The sequence below is a fragment of the Styela clava genome, chromosome 4 (assembly GCF_964204865.1).
Source record: "Styela clava chromosome 4, kaStyClav1.hap1.2, whole genome shotgun sequence".
Lineage (NCBI taxonomy): Eukaryota > Metazoa > Chordata > Ascidiacea > Stolidobranchia > Styelidae > Styela > Styela clava.
The window spans coordinates 6,026,457-6,046,203 of record NC_135253.1 but is presented as its reverse complement, the minus strand read 5'-3'; the positions used below and the strand labels follow the sequence as shown (position 1 = coordinate 6,046,203).

At 35.7% G+C, this 19,747-nt stretch overlaps 1 protein-coding gene across 7 annotated transcripts in view; it reads left to right on the top strand.

Moving 5' to 3' along the window:
* The window catches only part of LOC120326693 (MAP/microtubule affinity-regulating kinase 3-like), a 44,972-nt gene extending 29,689 nt beyond the window's left edge, over positions 1-15,283 (top strand). The window contains exons 14-23 of one of the 7 annotated variants that reach the window (XM_039393020.2): positions 455-590; positions 1,241-1,343; positions 2,296-2,381; positions 2,880-2,984; positions 4,706-5,089; positions 5,996-6,028; positions 7,264-7,296; positions 8,401-8,533; positions 9,420-9,569; positions 12,530-15,283. In XM_039393020.2, coding sequence (XP_039248954.1) covers positions 455-590; positions 1,241-1,343; positions 2,296-2,381; positions 2,880-2,984; positions 4,706-5,089; positions 5,996-6,028; positions 7,264-7,296; positions 8,401-8,533; positions 9,420-9,569; positions 12,530-12,598 — 1,232 coding nt within the window. In that variant the 3' untranslated portion in view covers positions 12,599-15,283. Of the gene's footprint in view, positions 1-454; positions 591-1,240; positions 1,344-2,292; positions 2,382-2,879; positions 2,985-4,705; positions 5,090-5,995; positions 6,029-7,263; positions 7,297-8,400; positions 8,534-9,419; positions 9,570-12,529 lie in introns of all 7 variants that reach the window. The other 6 variants (XM_039393019.2, XM_039393026.2, XM_039393025.2 and 3 more) reach the window with 6 other exon arrangements.
* The last annotated feature ends 4,464 nt before the right edge of the window (positions 15,284-19,747 follow it).

Sequence of the window (19,747 nt, the reverse complement as noted above, 5' to 3'; positions counted from 1 at the left end):
ATCAGAACAAAAAGAAAGGTATTTTTTTAACATTGCATTGAATTGAAATGAGCAGATAATAATAAATAAATTATATTAGATCCAAATAATGTCATAGTGAACCAGTTTTTTTGAGACAACTTATTTTTGAGTCAGCATGGCGTGTCCAATTTATGAGACCCTGATGCATTTGGGTTTAGAATGCAAGATGCCCAACTTGCTATGTGAACCCAGTTGAGGTTGTAGGCTGATTCACGTAACCGCAGGTCGATACAGTTTTCTCCACTGACTTGTCCATTCATCTGACTAAGCTATCTTATTAGGTTTCCTTTCACCCGAGATAAATATCATCCCTTATTAACCTATCATGATATTTTAAAAGAAAAGACTGAGCATTTCATCAAATCATTACTATTTAGTAATTGCATTCGCTCTTCTTGTTCTGAAATGTAACTAATTTGCAAATTTGTTTCAGTTAAATCATCATCAAACAAAGGTGTGTCACGAACGACATCTCATCATCATGGACATCCTTCAAGGAATGGTCACACCGACTCTCCTAGATCATCATCCGGCATTACATCTGCGTCCGCAGTACAAGATAGAAGCGGGTATGATTTGGGATATATCTACAATTTTTTTGAATTTTTGTGATAAGACTGTTGGTCAATTTCAATTGTCTTCGTATCTCCTTGTTTTGCTCTCCTTGATTGTAACCTGCGATGCATACACAGTTTAATTACGTCTAAGACTTTAACTCTGCTTGGGCCAAATCCGGCCTGGTTGGTTGATTCAATCTGGCCCGCCTGATGCTGCCACAATCAAACTAAAAACAAATTTTGATGTTTTAGTTAAAAATAGCTCCAGGAATTTGTTGAGATTGTGATTAAATTTAGTCTTGGCACGAGGCTTATTGTTTTCCAATTTTGCTTTTGTAACACTAAGTATTGTTCATAAAATGTAACTTTTTACGTCACACTCACATGGCCCACCATTCTAAGTGGGCAAAATTGTTGGCCCCTGGCCCTAAAACCTTGCCCACTCCTGCTTTAACCGCTAAGCCATCGTGCCCACGTTGCGAGGTATGTGGGTGCTGCAGCTTAATAACACCTATTATTTGTTATCTTATTTCAATTTAGGCTGCTTGGGGTACAAAGATTGCAATATAAGTAGCCTTTTGCCAAATCAGATTCTTTCTTCATTCTGAACTATACAAAAGCTAAGAGGCTTTGAAATATTTTTGAAAGTGTCAATTTTTCAGAGCTAAATCGGCCATGGAAAAAATATCATCCACTGCTCACAATCCAAACAAAGCTGAAATACCATTACGATCACAACAGTCACAGCGACCCGAATCAGCAAAGGTATTTATCGAACTTACGTTTTGTGTTTATCATTCTACAACCTAATTTATATTCATTTACACAATTGAAATTCCAAGGGAATAAATGTTTAGAAAACAAATGATGTTTTTCCAGTCTCATTAATCATATTCGACTGTGTTTGTGGAGCTTCTTCACAAAGCGACCATCTGTTAATTCTATAAAAAAAAGAATTGGTATACTTACACAACTTTGTTTTTGTTTGGCATTTTCACACCTTCCACTTTGAAAAAGCCTATGAATAAATAGCCTATGTTACCTGAGGAGATACCCTTTTTAGCTGATGCTATTCACATTTTCACTTCAAACATGTTCCTCTACAACAGCGGTGGGGGTTTACTTTTCTGACTGGGCCAGTTACAGATAATAGACTTGGTTACTGGGTCGGATGCTTAAAACCCTATATGAAAAACTATGCTTAAAAAACAGTTTATTTACGACAGCTAGTCCAACAGTTAGTAGGCTTACGTTTATATAATAATAACAAGCACACTGTAACAATCATGATGTTATTTTCATCGATATTCTAAACAGAAATTTATATCTATATTTATGAACCATGATAAATGTCCGACTCCATCTACTAATATCTTACAGTAGTACATATAAAGATTTATAAATTTCTTTTACCATAATTTGCTTGAAAAGTCTTGTTTTGAAACTTATAACTTATATTGACACTTTCGCTTTTACCAAAGAACTAAATGAGCTACTGTTATGGTTTTAAGTTCAAGAACTTTTCTGTTGTACCATAACTACTCAGTTTTTAACAATTTTGGTGAGGTGCTGTCTGCTGATGGATGACTATTATTAAACTTACAGAGATGAACTGAACTCAGAATCTCTAAATTGCAGTAGCTACATAAATTTACCATTTCTTGCTTTCATGCTTGAGGATTTTCACATTATTCATAACGTGTTTTCGTTCCAGAAGCTGTCAGACAGTATGATGAGAAGAAACACTTACGTAGCTGGAGAAAGGAGACAAGATAGAGTTGGTTCTATTCCCACAAGCTCGAGGTATAAATATGTAGACCTAAGTTGATAATGAGCTATTTTTTATAATAAAAACACCACAGTATGCGTTTTTTTGAATAGGAGTGGATAGGCATCCCCGCACATGATGTAAATTTAATTTTTCAAATAAGATATACATTTGTAATTTTGAGTAGATAGATACTGCCATTTGAATTTTGATATAATACAAGACTTGCACAACCATACAATATAAAACTGTATATTGTTTGAAAGAAGAAATCACATATAGTTAATGTGAAGAGGAGATTACGTTACTTGGAAAATTGGCCGCTTTGAGTATTTTCGATGATGGTAGAAGCCGCAACCAACCAGCAGTTACGTGAACCACCCTGCGTCGGCGATAAGTTAGCAATCCTCTTGCACATAATTATCCCCCACAGGATTTAAATCTGGGAACCAGCACAGGGTAATCAGAGGTGCAATGGCAAATGCATTCCTAACGCTGACTATCGATTTATTCAATATCAACTTGTTCTCTAGTTCCCCTGCTTCTCAGTCTACTCAGTCCGCTAGGAGTCGGCAACGTAAGTCGCACTCTATTGCTCAGGGTACCAATGTATTGGACACAAGTAATATTCGGCCCAAGTGAGTTTATGTCATGCTTGAACTGTTCCACCCCATTGCATACTAACATCCATGTTGTTGTCAAACTCTGCATTGATCGTGTCAATACCATGCATGACAGCATTTTTATTGTTGTGCATTGTTTTTATACTCCCTGAGTTCATTAACAAGATGGCAGCAATCAAGTATATGGACAAATGACGGTACTCCTGTAGTGTGTACCAGGTTAGGGTTAGGGCAAAATTTTATTCCAATTTTCCCTATTTTAGTTCTATCACGAGTTCGGGGACTGTCTGTGTTAGCCAAATGAGTATACCCTCTGCCCATAGGTTTCAGTTCCTTTACTCAACTTGTTACACAAATTATTTTAGACCACAGATTTATTTTGACATGAATACCACTAGACTAGTTGGTATCTAAGTTTCTACAAATTCATTGAAGTATTTCAATAAAAAAATTACAGGAGTGTGAGAAATAGAAAAAATGTTTTGATCATTTGCTCAAAACAGCTTTTGTTATTTTGGGTTGAAGCCCTCATTCTTTGAAATTGCATTTTTGGAAGTGGGCAAAAAGTCTGTAAATAAAAGTACTATACATGTTTGTGTTGTTAGGCATATGTGTCTCACGTCAAGGTGTGCTAGTGACTGTAATGAGGTTGAGTTACAAAAGTTAGACGAACAATTAATTAAGTCTATAACTATGGTTAGAGTTCGAAATTAGAACCAAATTGCGCTTTATTTGTTGACCAATTCTAGATAGGTATGACAATGATGAAACTAGTTTGTGTGTACAATGGATGTATCAAAATCTGACATTTCATATATTTTAGGATATGAATTTTTGTACCACTCATTGCTAGTCGGTACCTTGCAATCTTTAATTTAAAATATATGTAACATTTTCGCTTCTTGCTGTAAAATTATCCTAGGTTACTAGTGATAAGTAATGCCTTATTGAGGCTAAACAAAAGTATATTTTCTGGTAGTCTTTTCATTTCATAAGCATATCTGATGTGTATTGACAAAACCATTATTACGGTAAATGTGGCTTGTTGCATGTTATTGGCTGTGTCACGTATTGCAAATAGATCACAATCTGTGTTGAGCATTTGACTGTATAGAATGTCAGGTATATTGTTTTTCTTCACCTATAGTCAATGGTCAAAACAGACTTTGTAGAAAATTTAGGGATTATGAATTAAGGATGACATGAGTTTCGAAACTGTTATCTAGCCTATAAATGAGTGTCTAATCACAGATTGGCAATTAAAATTCAGATTTTATGGGTGTGTTTCACACATTAGCTTATGTCGTACAATCCACTGATATGGAGGGTCTATTTTTCTTTTTAGGGCCTTGAATCTTTTCGGTTCATTGGGGTATACCAAATACTATTTCACTGTTTTGGAGAGGTGATCCGGCTTGGAAGTAAAACTCTAATCTTTACCATATTGTAGTTTTGATGCATATATAAACGACCAATACAGATTTTTAATGATAAACTGAATGAAAGGCTCAATTCCAGATAACACAGCAATGTAGTGACATATAATAATCTTCCCAATTATCAACTAATTACCCTGTGAAACTGCCTGTGGCAAAGTTATATAAGAAGTAGAGAATCATTATTTATAAACTGTTCGGTTGATATATAACACTATTTATTCAATAAAATGTACATTTACACATTCTTCAATTCTATCTTTGCACAGTTTTACCAACGCACAATTTTTTTTGTTTTAGCACTGCTCCTAACAACAAAAATATGTCACCTAGTCACCGTACCAGTAACAGTGCTGCTTCTGGTAGAACAAGCACTGGTTCTCACAACATTGGATCTACGGGAACACCTGCCCCCACCAACACAAATTTTCCTAGAAATGCGATGGAGCGACGCACATACCACCATGGCACTCGGGACAGGACACGGAGGACTGCCACCTATAACGGACCTCCGCCATCTTCGCCCTCTATTAGCGAGAATATGTCTGCTGGTGTTGGAGTTGTCAGTGGAAGAGGTGGAAACTCTGGATATAGCGCTGGTAGTTCAGGCCGTGCAAGAAACTCTGAATTGCAACGGGAAGGGAGTGGATTCTTCAGCAAGATTACGTCCAAATTTGGCCGCAGGTTGGAAACCATTTTTTATCAATGATATTGGTTTATGACGCTATCAGTCTTATAAAAAAGAAATTTCTAATTTGAGATGGGTATCGTAGGTTATGATTTGATCAGGGTTTTTCGCTAATAGAATCAGAATTTTAAACAAATAAAAGCCACTGATCTCGCATTTTGTCGCCATAAAACAAAAGTATAAAAAAGCCGGTGTATATACTATTTGATCTGGAATATGAACACATATATGTGTAATTCAGCTTGACCAGCTTGATCCTGTAGCTGATATTAACTGCTTTTTGCAAATGAATGTCCGAGTAGTGGGCTTTAGCTGTGCTTCATTGCCTCATATCACCGCATACCTACAGAGAGCACATGGAGTGAGAGTAATCTGATCATTACCTAAAAATGCTGGGAAACAGATTATAAAATAATATTGGATTTAGTTTTGGCATTGATAAGAGTACGCGCCTTTAATAAAGTTATGCATTGGTATTGGGGATGGGATGTCTTTGTAGTATATTTTGATTTGTAATATTTCAAATTGATTTGGCAGTTATGAAAAGGTTTGAATTTTTAATCTTCAAAGTTCACGTAAAAATAGTTTTTTTCATAAATGGTCTAAAAATATACTTTTATGATTATTAAAATTGACAATATACAAAATGGCAATTTCTATTGGAAACAGTAAATTTTATTATCTGATTTCTCTAAAAAACAGGTTTTCGAAAAGAATTTTATCTTTTTTAAAACTTAAAAGAATGGGTTTTTCAGACGTATCTAGTTATGATCTGTATCTCAGCATTTTTCTCTCAATTTTTCAGCATGTTTTGTATCGTATGTGTTTGTCGATAATTTATTTTAAGAAACAATGTACATTTTTTACATCTGAAGTTACATGTTGTTATATGTCCGTTACAGGCGCTCGTTACGACTGTCGAGACGCTACGAACGGTCAGTATATGAATGCGAAACCAGTAGAATTAATAATATTTTCAAGACAGCAACAAACATATTAATAAATAAACCTTTGTTACTTTGTACAAAGCACATGCTATGATGGAGTGCTTGTGAAACTTTGCCAATTTTTTTCTCCTTTTCATTGCTAACGTGCATCTGCTTGTGTCACAAAGATTAATTTACTTGAAAAGTTATCTTATTTACAAATTTTATGGTTATATCACAAAATTACCACGAGACGAGACATCAAAAAAATCATAAGTAGATGTATATTCAAAGAAATGGTTTTATTTCCCTGAGATAACTTTTCTTTGCATTCATTATTAAAATGATTTATTGTCCATCGTATCATGGCAATGAATTTCATAAACGACTATGAAAAACCTGTTGTATGATTTATATATACCTTTTCTTGTTGTCTTGCAACCTTGTTTCATTTGAAGCGATAAAGAAATGAACCTTTGCATTATGTTATGTTTTATATGAAATTATTTAAAAATATTCTCTTGGGGGACTGAAAAGTGTGTCCCTAATTTTGCATGATCAGCAGTACCGATTAACTGGATAACAACTATATACCATTTTTGCTAAACGCATGAATAAAAAACTAACTTGCGAAAGCATGACGAATGATTTTTAATCTGTAATCAAAATTATAGGGGGAATTGACAATATAACCAGGGATTGTAACAGTATGACTAAGAACCTGGAATGGCCAAAAGCAAATCTATTTTTTTCCGATTTTAATTCTCAAACAATGTTTTCAAATATATTCGAAATCAGTTCCTGTTCATCAAAGAAGTTGACAGAAATCGTAGTAAATTCATAGAAACTAAAATTTAGGAAAGCAGAATATAATTCTCTCTTGCTTAGTTTATGTATAAACATGCAACAGCCACAAAACCTTTTTTTAGGGTTCCAGCAGTTAGTTGAATGATGTTTATTTTTGTCTGACAATTTGAAGTTTTCCGATGAAAATATTTTTGGATTTTTCCTGAATTCAAGAATTCATGATTTCGAATAATTGCGGTCATTTGATTTGTTTTTCACATCTCTGCAAAGAACAGAATATTGTTTTGGATAACTTTTTGATTTGCATCAATCGTACCCCTGATACTGTCTTCGGGGGAACGGCCATTCATGTCCGATTTAATCTGGTTTGTGATCATGATGTTGAAGCTTGACATGCTTTTTTCTTATCAATTTTTTGTTTTACTTCTCTGCTTCAGCCGTCGTAGTTTGATGCTTCAGGATTCATTCGGGTATTTATTTGATTTTCCACACATTGTCTTTTGTCTCTGTATGTCCAGTCATATCTTTCCATCGGTTGTTTCATTAATGTGTCACATTGCTTGTTTGCGTCAGAAAAAAAATTGTGTAATATATTGTGGAGTTTTCTACTTTTGTACCACCTGAGGTCTCAGGAGTTTAAACAGATAAAGGGTAATGTTGAAATCAGAAAATATTTAATTTGAAAAGTCCAATGAGAAATATTTGATATTTCAGCTAAACAATGTACATTTCTGCTTAGCCATTCTCTGAATCATTCCAATATTTTCTTCAATGATTCTCTAGTTTTTGATCCTACCAGAAATAGGAAGAAACAACCTACAACCTATGCCATAATCAGCCTCTCAATCTTGTTATATTTAATACCTCCATGTATTGCATCAGTCTATTGAAATTGAATTAAGTTTTTTCTTCAATATGATTCATATGCATGATATATCTGTATGTTGAAAGTTGCCTGTGATGTTTCATCATTCATTTTAACCATCCGTTCCATGGAAAGTTATGATGTATTTTGTTCTAACAGAAAAAGTATTACCAAACTATGTCTATACTAGAAATAAAAACTTTGTTGATTTAATATTACCCTATCTATGAATCATGAGTATTTATTTATTGTAAAAAACTTTTGAGAACAATACCTACATAAAGTATAAAAGAGAACAAATTATGAAAATCATCTACAATACACGTCATGGAAATTTTTTTCACTTTGCTAATATCTTTAAAGAAACACTTAAATGAAAACAATCATTTTGGTTACATTGCAAAATTTCTGATGCGCAGTACGAATTCTTTCTGAAGAGTTAAAATATGAAAGTATAACCTATATTCAACACTATATATCTACACTTTGCTATGCTAATAACCATACCCCAATATTGGAATGAGTGTGTGTTGGATTGCGATTTCGTCACTATTCATTATTTGGCATCATTATCAAGACTTTTTTTGTCAGTTCCACAATAAAGTTGGACCAGAAAGTTTTCTGTGTGCTACAGCAGCGATCTCCATGAATGTTTTTCTATTTTACTTGTTTATTAAAATTTATTTTCTACATTTTTCTGTTTATACAGCGCTAGTGGCAGACCTAGCATACCGGAGACTGATAAAGACAAGGAAACAAAACCCCGATCACTAAGATTTACATGGTCCATGAAAACTACATCTGCTATGGATCCCAATGAAATGATGAAGGAAATAAGAAAGGTATGTCTTGTTTCTTCATAATGTTAATTTGATTATCAGTTTTTCATTCTGGAAATGGGTTATGTGCATAGCAGCTGATTGCTAGCACTATATGTAGCATTTGGAAGAGTATGTATTAGATTTATATAAAGCGTATCATGTTAATACAACTCAAGGAGAGAGATCTATTCATCTTTTGAATTTAGATCTGTTGTTAGTGGAAGAGAGCCCATTCTTAAAATTTTGAATTCCACCACTGTTTGTCAGATGCCTAATCGACTGCTTCTAGGTTCAATACAAATGGTAGCTTTTTGCATATTTTATTACGTTTTGTCTCCTTACTTAAACTCCTGAAGTGGAAGTTTGTTATTTTTTCAGAGTTGACAGAGGGTGTGATTGTTTAATCGTAGACACTGAATGTATATAAATGCTGTGATTGCGTTGCAGTTAAAATGTTAGACTCAACTGTTGTGGCATTACTGATTACACATCTTGGTTTCGATTCCCACGCCCGTTCATCTCATCAAGGGTGTAATAAATTGGGTAGGCAGTGCTGAACCAGAAATTGCCGTCCTTTTGAATAATAGTAGCTTCTTACCTATAGTAAGATATCAGTAGCTGCTTGTATAGTGCTTTGTTCGTAGCGAAATTAGCGTCATATAAAAAAATTAGGGGAATAAGCATTTAAAAATGAGTCATAAACTGGTAACTTCATGGTACAAAATCAAGACTAAACTCTTCATTATCCCTATAATTTTCGCTATTAGCGAAATAGTATACTGATATACCCCATAGTATCACCATGTTATACTGTTAACTAGTTAACTATTCAAGTAAATTTGGTATATATTTATCTTCACAGGAGTAGTAATTTATATATTTATAGGTCTACATTTTGTGTTTTCAGGTTCTTGATAATAACAGCTGTGATTATGAACAGAGAGAGAAATTTCTACTTTTCTGTGTTCACGGTGATGGTCATGCTGATAATCTTGTGCAGTGGGAAATGGAAGTCTGTAAACTGCCACGCCTTTCATTAAATGGAGTTAGATTTAAGGTCGGTATTGTCTCAACTTGATTGAGAATAAAGCGATTAGATATGGATAGTGAGATTTGGATGAATTTCCAATATCTTACTATTGGCAGTGAGATGTGTCTCGGCTATTGGGTAGTATGTGTACCAGGTTAGAGCTAAGATCTGGAGCCCCAGCCCGACCCGACAAGCATTGTGTTCGGGTCGGGTCGGGCCTATATTGTTAATCATTACGTTCGGACCGGGCCTAAAATGTCAAACATTGCGTTCGGGTTGGGTCGGGTCGGGCCTGAAAAGTCAATAATTGCGTTCGGGTCGGGTCGGGCCTGATTTGTCAATCATTAGGTTCGGGTCGGGCCTGAAATGTCAATCATTGCGTTCGGGTCGGGCCTGATTTGTCAATCTTTACGTTCGGGTCGGGCCTGAAATGACAATCATTACGTTCGGATCGGGCTTATATATCGCTGGATTTTTTATAAGTAAATATATGTTTATTAGAAACTATTTTTCAGAGTGGTTCCGATTTCATAAATATTAAATTTCGAAATTTAAAGTTTTGTAGTTCTTTGGATGATGATGCTTATTCATTGCTTTTTATCGGCATACCTCGTTTAATTTAATGTGCCGCACAAGTGGAGTGCAGCGGGACATTTGACACACATTTTTGAATGCCTCTTGATGATAATATGTGTGTCGCTAGGGAATTTCTTAGTTTTCCCAGTAAAATCTTTAGCTACCCTCTATCCATTAGCCCCGCATTGTCAAATGAATGTGCAGATTATAGAGCTCACAAAAGAAGAAATATGTCCCAGCATTCCCCTATACTGTACTAACCTCTTGCAATGACAATTCGAAGAACTCCTAAATAAAATATGAAATTTCGGGCCTGCAAAGCCAGTTAGTTAGTCGGGTCGGGCCTGCAAATCCATTTAATTAGTCGGGCTCGGGTCGGGCCTGCAAATCCATTTAATTAGTCGGGCTCGGGTCGGGCCTGCAAATTCAGTTAATTAGTCGGGCTAGGGTCGGGTTTATTACCCACGGGCCCGGGTTGGGTCGGGCCTGCAAATCCAGTTAATTAGTCGGGCTAGGGTCGGGTCGGGTTTTATTACCCACGGGCCCGGGTCGGGTCGGGCCTGCAAATCCAGTTAATTAGTCGGGCTCGGGTCGGGCCTGCAAATTCAGTTAATTAGTCGGGCTAGGGTCGGGTCGGGTTTTATTACCCACGGGCCCGGGTCGGGTCGGGCCTGCAAATCCAGTTAATTAGTCGGGCTCGGGTAGGGCCTGCAAATCCAGTTAATTAGTCGGGCTAGGGTCGGGCCTGCAAATTCAGTTAATTAGTCGGGCTAGGGTCGGGTCGGGTTTTTCTTACCCACGGGGTCGGGTCGGGCCTGCAAATCCAGTTAATTAGTCGGGCTCGGGTCGGGCCTGCAAATTCAGTTAATTAGTCGGGCTAGGGTCGGGTCGGGTTTTTCTTACCCACGGGGTCGGGTCGGGCCTGCAAATCCAGTTAATTAGTCGGGCTCGGGTCGGGCCTGCAAATTCAGTTAATTAGTCGGGCTAGGGTCGGGTTTTATTACCCACGGGGTCGGGTCGGGCATGCAAATCCAGTTAATTAGTCGGGCTCGGGTCGGGCCTGCAAATCCAGTTAATTAGTCGGGGTCGGGTTTTAATACCAACGGACCCGGGTCGGGTCGGGCCTGCAAATCCAGTTAATTAGTCGGGCTCGAGTCGGGTCGGGTTTTAATACCCACGGGCCCGGGTCAGGTCGGGCCTGCAAATCCAGTTAATTAGTCGGGCTCGGGTCGGGTCGGGTTTAATACCCACGGGCCGGAGTCGGGTCGGGCTGGAATTTTTTAGCCCGATCTTACCTCTATACCAGGTTAGGCCATGAAGTTATTCCGATTTTCCTTATTTTAGTTCTATAACGAGTTTGGAGACTGTCTGTGTTAGCCAAGTGAATACACCACACCCCCTGCCCATAGTAATCAGTCTCTGTGCACAACATGATGTAAAGTAGTCGAACAAAATTAGTTACCTCCCTAATGGTACACATACTTCTGTAGTGCCGGCTATTGAGTAGGTCTTGAGTGGGGAATCACTGCAATGTAAATTTTAGGCCACCTTTTTTTGCACAAATTATTCTGATACTTCACACAGTCACACTGATTTCACCCAGGGAAACTTGTTAATAGTACTTAATGTAGAAAAGGAGTAATATCAATATGCTGCAAATTATAACTTGTTATATATTTGCATTTTACCAAATGATATTGACAAATTATCTGTGTGTTTTTAATTTTATTGTGCAATTTGCCACTGATGAAAATTGACTCCTTTCCCATCTTTGTTTTCCAATGATAAGTTAGGCAAGACCCGAAGATAATTTATGAACAATTATGCGAGAAGAGCATATATCCTTTACAAATTATAATACATTTTGAGTCAAAGTATTATATTTTTATATGTTAAACTTTTATTTCTCAGTTTGTGACCCAATATAGATAGAATTGGTGATACAATTGAAGAAATATATAATTATATAATCGAAAAATAGTAATAGGGTAGTGATTTATAGATTTGGCAGAGGAATTGCAGTGCAAAAGCTAGACATATTTGCAACTAACAAGGGTTCATAATAATTTTTTCCGCTTATGGAAAACATTACGCTCTGTATCTGAAAAAAAAATGTTTTAGGCTAGAATTGTAGTTGATCTTTTGCAAAACAATTTTCATATTTCATGAACAGGCAATCAAGAGAATTTTCAGTTTATTTGAGCCTTATTTGTTCTTGCGAGCATTATGAAGCATTCGATTTTTTATTGAAATTTATGACACCAGGGACAATATTAGCTATTGTGCAATTTACACAATATTACACCATACTCCATTTTCAGGGTTGCCTAAAGATTTTTCGATTTTTATTTAATATAATTTCTATCTACTTTCTGTGCAAAAAATTCAATGTTTCCATTTTCTTTTTGCAGAGAATATCTGGAACAAGCATCGCATTCAAAAACATTGCTTCCAAAATTGCGAATGAGCTGAAGCTTTAGCAAAGAGAACTGAAGCTTTTCAAATGTGGGGGCATCAATCTTTCAAGAGCCTGAATAGAACCCTCACACCTTCTATGTAATCTATATGCTCCAAGATTCGAAAGTCTTGTCACATCTCTAGGATTGTTTAAGAAGAGTTACGCTCTCTAGCGGCACCATAGAAACGGGTGCTACGTGAACAGCACATATGGGTGAACTACCTCCTTTGACAGTGATGTGACAAGCGATCGTTTAATAAGTTTCAAAACTGGTCTTTTCAACGAATTTTTTTCTGTATTTCGACATGCCTATCACTCATTATACCTGCTTAAATTGTTCTAGGCCTAAAGAATTGACCTTAGGTTGTGTGTTGTATTTCATACATTTGGTCACTAGGTAGGAATACACTCATCTTAATATATGAATATTATCTTATAATTTTTTTCTGGCCTGTTTCGATTCTGAATATTATATGTGCTGATTTGTATGTACCAAAACCATGAATTAAGATAAAAATTGCCCATTTTCAAATTTCAGAAATAAATTTTTCAGTTGTCAAAAACATCCACACTCCAGCCTAGGTCTAAATTATTGGGCCAAAATGATTCCATCAGTTTTTTTTTTGCTGTATTTGTTATTCTAAATGGACTTTTTTTGCACATACTATAATTTTGTTGGCATCCATGGTACCCTCGGAATTGATTATGAATTATTTTAGACTAAGATGAATGACTACTCATTTGACAAACTAATTCGATCTTCTCTATTTCATAATCACTTGCCATATTTCTCTTAATGCTTTCGTACCAATGTAAGGATGATATATGCCAAATGGTACAAGCATTCACTCTTTACCAAAATCGTTTATGAAACAGCAGTCATAAAAAAAAATTTCAACTGAGCTCTGATCTTAAGGCTATAGTACTTCTGGATCGATGTTTTATTTCAAGGTTTAATGCCTCAACTTTTCAGTTGCTGAATTAAAGTTGAAGCGATTGTTAGTTTCGCTGTCTTACGCACATTTTACTATGTTGTTTGGACTCCCATATCATAGCTACAAGTTATCAATGCCATGGATGTTAGTAGTGGTGATGTGTATGCCAGTCGTATTCTTACTTTATTATTAATTATTTTGTTTCCCTATACGTAGGCACATAGTCATGTATGACAACATTGACGATGCGATATTGTGAATTTACACTAAAACTTTATATATATTTTTTGTACTTCATTTCAATGTCTTGTTGAGTGAATTTGTTTGGGACAGTCTGTTATCTCAATCAAGTCAATCCTAATCTGGCAGACTTGCCGATTGTTCACTCTCAACTCTATAAACTTGGACTAGTTATTAAATGCGCTTGGTGATCTAATAATTGACTTTCCAGCAGCTTATTTATTTCAAACTTATTTTTTAACCTTGTAAAGCTATTTAATAGGTTACCTAAAATGACCCCTAAAAATCAAGGACCTTTTCAGCAGTTGATAGGTATTTTAAATCATAAACCTTCTTGGTATTTGAATTACTAAAAATTAATTGTAGTAGAGTCAAGCAAAATGTACCATATTTGCCTTTGATAGGTAAATAATACTTCAGAATAAATTGGTGCTCTTTTTCCATGTTCATCAAGGCATATGACAACATTTATAATTAACCGTAGCCAATTCTTCCCTTCCTTTTTATTATGTTTAATTATAATTTTCTGTATAGCCTCCTGCGACGCAAAGGAATCGGGAAGTACGCTTTGTTTAAAATACCACTATGTTGTGTAAGAATTTTTTAATTTAATTCAAATTACAAACTCAAACATATGGGATGTCTAATCAATTCTGTTCTAAAAATATATACCAGCAGATCTATACTGGTAATTACAATGTATGTATTCACATCGAGTAGTCTTGCAATTTTTTATTTCAGAGATGAATCTCATAAAATAGTTGGAAAATCTTTTTTCTTGTGAATCCAAAAATAGAATCAAGATCCTTTCTCCCGTGCGTATTTTGGTAAATGCACCCAACTACTCTTACGCATTCACTCTCTCAAAACTCAACAAATTGAGTGAAGGCAAAGTCATCAACAGGTTGTACAATACTAATTTTTTAATAATATTTCTATTTACCCCATCTCAATGGTGTTTCTTCGTAATCTATTCTTACTGTTATTCTTGTTATCATAATCCAATTTCTATTTGTCCGTTTAGTTCGTTTTGTGTTTTTTTTGCTTTTTCCATTTCCATGTGACTTTATTGATCGCTAATAATGAAAGTTTTTAATAATGTAAGGGGAAATATTTGCAGATATCACATTATAGAAATAATGTTCCCATATCAATAAGTTTTTCACTACTCAATCCACAACTGAGGTGTACTGGTGAAATTTTAGACATGGCTGAAAATGACAACATGCTTGAAGTCATTGGTGTGATTGATTGTAAAATATGTCACAATTTAGCTCAAGTTTGTAACAAAAAAGTTTTTTGATTAAATGAAAACTTCAAATTTATACCTTGTCCAATGAAACCACAGACCAAGATAATTGACCCTTTCATAAGAATAAAAAACATTTCGTGAAATCTGGTCTGAAATAATTTGTTTTTGCTACTCTACTGTGCATGATTTAATTATCTACATCTTGCGATTTGTTGCTCTTTTTCATTGGTTAATTTTACAAGATGCTTATTATTATAAACGAAAGGTTCAGGCGACCCTCTCTTTCTGTGTGTTATTGTCTGTGTTCTGATTGGGTCTTTTAGGTTGGTATTTCTCGGTTTTCATTTCTGGTAGTCTCGTTTATCAGTACGTACATTGGTTTTAAAAAAAATAAATTCATAAAGTGGTACATAATGAAGTCGGGAGAGATACATCTGCGTTACTTCCAATTGTGCTATATTATATTTTTTGAATCCCAGTGATTTCACTAGTGTAAACGATCTAATATGAATGTATAAATTGGCCCAGAATTTTCATGTAAGAACAAGAGGGCAAAGCTCAAATAAATGGACACGACAGCCAGAACGAAGTAGTGTCAAATCTTTTACAGTTCTAGTGGTCTCTATTATCGAAAAACTTCGATAATTGAAATTAGATCGCGAAACCGACGATAGGTGTGCAATTTTGAATTTTGGTGACATCCTCACACTGACGCAAGCGTGAGAAATGAATCCAACAGGCCCTCTGAAAGTTTATAAATAAATAAAAGCAATAACATTCTAGCGACTACAGCAATCTTTGACCACTGAAAAATGCTGGAATGAGCTTCGCTGTCACACAATACGCTAAATAAATATGATTATTATGTAATGGAAGAACGTATTTGATTTATAAAGTTAGGTTGGAAGTAAAAGCAAGGCAGTAAACTATTGGAAGGATGGGGGGTAGGTAGGAACAGAACAGTTTAGAGCAGTGGTTCTCAAACTTTTTTAGTCCCAGAGCCGCATTTCAAACCTCAAAGGTATGAAGAGCCGCACACAAACAACGCAAGGTAAAATAGCAACAAACCTTCAGCGCGTAATTAAAATACTAAGTCATCGTAACAACAACACACGTAACAACTAGGGCTGGGCAAAATTTTCGAATAATAAAATATTCGAATGGCATTTTACGATTCGGATATCCGGTACCACGTGACCTGCGCCACTCTGCTTGGACACCGAACTCGAGCGTCTCCAACTCAATCGTGAATTGTGCGAGATTTCCCAACGGCGCTCGCTATCAGAAAAAATTTGAAAAGTCGTCTTTGCGTTATGGTGTTATATGCTTATTTTTGCACCTAACGTATCCTTTCAATTCATCATTTTTCAAAAAAAAAACGTACCGACCGTTCCGTAAATTTAGAAATGTCAAACCAGATCAGGTATTTAAAATAAATTTCCCAGATTTACACTCGGCATGCTTGGTGACATGTCATTAGCCATTTCTTGCATTACCGAACGAAAAGTTGCTTAAAATTAAATGTTAAAGTGACTTTTAGGCGTTTAATTGTGAAAAAGGCGATTTTAGGTCGTTAAAACACTCTAGTTATGTAAATAGCATGGATTTGAAAATGACCAAAAGTTTTTCCAAAAGCCGGTATGAGTTACTTGTATGGAAAACACTCATTTAAGTTGTAACCGGATAAGAAATGTCATGTCCTACTCCCTTTAAAGCACTGACTCGTTCACGAATTGTTGCGTCTATTATCATCGAAAATGATAACAATTGTTAAATTTTGAAGCATTTGGGCAGTAATAATTAAGCCTCAAGGTATGACATAATCGAAATCATTCAGCGAAGTGCTGAATTTGCAAATTCCGTAAGGAAAATTGAGCATTACTCAGTAAGTATATTAGCTATAATAACCATCGGTGTGTTGTTTTGTTGAAAAAAATAACGTTAAAACTTGAAGGAATTAGGTGTAATTAGCGTCTTGACCTAGAAATGCCTTTATTGCCAATTTATTTAATCGCTATTTTAAATCAACATGCAGGATTCACGCAATCGTAAATTTGCTAGGTTTATCTATCTAATACTAAAATAACACGGACACCATAGAAAAGCATGAGAAACTCAAATATCATTATAATAAATATCTGCATCTCGGTTACCGTTCACTTTAAACATGCACGGTTAATTTACAATCGGTGATAAGGAAGATCGAATCCAAGGCAGAGGATAAAACTCAGAATAGAATTAATTTGATTCTAAAATTAGTCCTTAAATGTATTCAACAGCTGTCGCTGATGTGAACGCAAGGGTATACTAGAAATATGAAATTTCGATATTCGGCGACCGCTTATTCTTCCAAAAACGAGAAAGGGCGGAAATATAGAATAGCATCTTTAGGATATCGCCGCCAAAACGATCGCGGTGACAAAGACAATCAGCAATTATGATAAAATTACCCATTCAAAAACGCTTTATTGCCGACTTTTTTAATGTTTCTATTAATTTCCAAATGGAGTATCGACCTCCGAAGTTCTGGATCCCTGTTATGTATAAAAAAAAGTATTCAAATTATTCGATTCGAAAAAAAATTCAAATTTTGCCCACCCTAGCTTAACAGCTATTTATTTAGGCTTTGATTTCTAATAAGTTTGTCAAAGCGGGTCGTAATCGTTGAGGATGCAAGGTGCAGTAGCTGCTTGAGATGATCGCCAGATTTTTCGAGACTATTTTCGATTACTGGAACAAAATTAAAATGCTATAGAAATTAAAATAATCATCGAGTTATTTGATTTATACATAAGATCTGGAAATGCGACAAAAACTGAAAATCCACGAAAGCAAGCCAATGATTACAGCCATGTCAGAAAATCTTTCCAAGTGAAAAGTGTCCGATTGGCCGCGAAAACGCTCACTGTTTCGTCACTATTGCATCTTATAGGTTAGTCAACGCTACGCAAATAAACACGGGGGAATCCATTCGACTAACTAATAGACTTCAGCATTTTAATTTCGAGTCAATGATTAGTTTTCAATGAAAAATTTTCTTTGAAAATAATTAATTTTTAAAACATTAACGGGAGCCGCAGGAAAAGTTGTTGAGGATTGCTGTTTTTGCCATTGGGATTCGGGTATGTTGGCGTGTTTTGGTTCGGGATTGGACACAATGCCAATACTGCACGGTAGACGCCACGTAGGCTATGTATCATCGGGCCTTGCAGGTGGTGGATGGCCTCATTCCTATCCTACATTTGGAATTTATTTGTTGTTTGGCACGGCTGAGTGGTACCTTTTGATTACCTATCTAGCGCATTGTGCTTTCACGCACTTGTAAGACAGTAAAACTTGTAACGGTATAGTATCGGTTTATTTTGACTCCATAATCAGAATAAACGACGCTACGATAAAATAATTGATAAAAACAAAATGAATAAAACTTTTATCTCAATGGACCTTTCCCCGAGCATCGACTTCCTTGTTTACTTCGTGACATTGGCCAATCAGCAAGATGCAAAAAGTGACTTAACAATGCTCCCTTTCCGCATCCGCTCAGACACTTTTCTCACTCAGACAGATTTTCAAGCGTGGTCGTAAACATTACCTCTATTTCGCGTTTTCAGTTTCTCCATTCGTTAGATTTCAGTTGTGTTTCGGAAACTCAAATATAAAGCAGATTATTCAATAATCCCTCTGTGAGTGAAAAAATAGCTGTGATAGACTAGGCTTAAATTCTTTACCGGTACTTTTAAAAAACAGATTGCTGTATGCGATGAATCATAATAATGGTTTGAAACACATACCCCATTTTACAAGCGCCAACTCGAAAAAGCACTCCTAAAATAGCCCCAAAAATTTTGCAATGATAAAGTAAAAGAAGGAATTTTTCGGGGGTCAAAAGTCGAGGGAAGGTCCATTGTGTAATGTGTATGCTCGTCAGTGTGCGTTTATATATTTACCATAAAAATGTGTCGTCGTGATTTTTGATCAATGCATCACAAAAATCTCGTGAAATCAAGCAGTTTCTATTAACTACCAGGTTAATCGGATAGTTAAAATACGGAATATACAGATATGTCTGTTATCCGAATAGTAAAAATTAAAGAGATCCGAAATAACCATTGAGGTGTATATAACTCAATGACAATAACCCTGTACAGGCCATTGAATTTATATATACCTCAATGGTTCAGGCAGGATTTCATGTATGAGTTGTCCAAAGTAAGAATCATTTTATTTTTTCAGTGAATAAACCCGAAAAAATATACATAAACTTTCTCGAGAATCCAACATTGTCGTAAAAATCTCCCACCAGTTTTCGAGAAATTACATCAGTGTACAGTTTGTGTTCCCATAATAATTATTGGGTACTCCTGAAGTATGTGCACCAAGATGTCGCATAACCTGAACACTAACCTGGTACACAACCTGAGTTCAGGTTGCGCGCCATCTTGGTGCGCATTCTTCAAGAGGTCCAATTATTGTTTTGCATCGTATCTGCTTACATAAATAGCCATATTCCTACCGTGTTTCCCCGAGGATTCAACCTACCCTGAAAATAGGACCTAGCCTGAATTTTAAGAATGATTTCAACATAAGCCTTTCCCTTAGAATAAGACCTAGTCAATAACGCAAAATGTTTTTACCTGGTCGATCGCAAGAAATCTTTCCCAATACGTTTTAAATGATTAATATAATATTTAAGTAAATGAATATCGGTTTTAATAATTTTTATATTTGGAAATCTCCTGATTCT